The 1,772-nt window shown below is 59.1% G+C and overlaps 1 protein-coding gene across 1 annotated transcript in view; it reads left to right on the plus strand.

Moving 5' to 3' along the window:
- The first annotated feature begins 421 nt into the window (after positions 1 to 421).
- Positions 422 to 1,772, plus strand: part of ANKRD29 (ankyrin repeat domain 29) — a 50,302-nt gene continuing 48,951 nt past the window's right edge. Inside the window, exon 1 of the mRNA XM_012662680.1 lies at positions 422 to 560. Within this exon, the coding sequence (XP_012518134.1) occupies positions 540 to 560 (21 nt within the window). The 5' untranslated portion in view covers positions 422 to 539. The remainder of the gene's footprint in view (positions 561 to 1,772) is intronic.

Here is a 1,772-nt window from a genome sequence, read left to right on the forward strand (position 1 = left end):
TTTGATCCCAGAGCCACGTGAAGCATATATAAAATCTTACTTCTTGATATTCTTAGCGGGTGTGTGGAACTCGTATGTGTGTGGAGTTTGGAGAGTGTGTGTGTGTGTGTGTGTGTGTAAGCGGGTGTGTGGAACCTGTATGTGTGTCGAGTTTGGAGAGTGTGTGTGTGTGTGGACGTGTAAGTGGGTGTGTGGACGTGCCCGTGGAGAGCTTTGTGCGTGCGGAGCGTAGAGTGTGCACAGAGCGCGCACAGGGCGCGCGGAGTTTGGAGCGTGTGTGCGTGTGCGCGGGCGTGTGCGCGCGCAGTGTGAAGCGTGCCGGCGGCACCCTTGGCAGTGTGCGCGCGCGCGCGCGCGGAGCGCACGGCCGACCCGGAGCCGGCTGACGAGGCGCGCCGCCCGCCCGGCCCTGTCTGCGGCGGCTGAGGCTGCCGGCCGGGCGGCGGGAGCGCGCGGCGCGGCGGAGGCCGCCCCTCTGCGGAACGCGGCGGGAGAGGAGAGGGCCCGGGAGGACCAGGCGCCCGGGGGCGGCCGCGGACATGTGCAGGATGTCCTTCAAGGTAAGCGCACGGGGGCCCAGGCTCGGGCGCCGACCCGCTGCGGCGGGGCCCGCACCCAGCGCCCGCCCGGAGCCGCTGCCGCGGGGTAGTAGGGTGGGGTGCGGCGTCACACACTGTCCCCCGCCGCCCCCCCTCCCCAGCTGCGGGCCGGACGAAGGAGGAAGCGGCGGGGCTGAGATGCGTCCTGTGGGTTTGTGGTTTGTTTGTTTCTGCTTCACTTGAAAGGCTTTCCGCACTTACGGCCGCGGGTCTGGCGAGCCTGTCCCCGCGACGGGGCGGCGGGGACTGTCGCCCGGGTAACAGGCGGGGATGGGGACGAAGCCCGCGGTCAGCGCTTTCCTGCAGCCGCAGGATTCCCGGAGCCTGTCCCTCTGGGTCCACCTTCTGGAAAGCCGGCAGCACCCACTGCTGCCCCCTCTCCAGAGGACTTTTTCTGGACAGCCAAACTGAGCGACCAGCAGAGGGGAGCTGCAATTGATTACCAGGCTTCAGTGTCCAAAGGAGTCTCGTCTTAAGAGTTTATTAAATCATTCCATTTAATACCCACATTTTAGGATGAAAGTGAGGTTAATTGATTTATCGATTGAAAGGTTTAGTAAAAATAACAGTTAAAATGTACCGAGCAGTTAGACTGTGCCCAACTCTGAACCAAGGGCAGCGGGTGCATGGTGTGAATCCTCGGGAAGGCCTATGTGATGGTGATCTTCGTGGCCCTACTTTTTTTAACAAATGAGAAGACTAAGGCATAGAGCAGTTCATTCCCCTGCGGCCTCGCAGTCAGTAAATTAATGGTATTAAGACTGAATCCCGTGTGTGTGACTCCCAAGCCACTGTAATCCTATCGCTCATGTAAACAGAGGAATGGCGTGAGGAGATGTGCAAGTTAGAAAGATCATTGGCTACAGTTTGGAGAAGAGGATGGCGCTGGGAGACCAGTCAGGAGGATGTTGTGGTCATCTTGTTAAGAAATAGTACTTAGGCCAAGCGCTGTGGCTCACGCCTGTACTCTTAGGTCTTCGGGAAGCTGAAGTGGGAGGATCGCTTGAACCCAGGAGTTGCAGACCAAGAGTTCCGAGACAAGCCTGAGCAACATAGTGAGACCCCATCTCTACAAAAAGAAAAATTAGCTGGACCTGGTCGCAAGCATCTGTAGTCACAGCTACTCCGGAGGCTGAGACAGAAGGATCACTTGAGCCCAGGAGTTCAAGGCTG

Source organism: Propithecus coquereli, unplaced genomic scaffold (genome assembly GCF_000956105.1).
Source record: "Propithecus coquereli isolate 6110/MARCELLA unplaced genomic scaffold, Pcoq_1.0 Scaffold773, whole genome shotgun sequence".
NCBI classification, from domain to species: domain Eukaryota; kingdom Metazoa; phylum Chordata; class Mammalia; order Primates; family Indriidae; genus Propithecus; species Propithecus coquereli.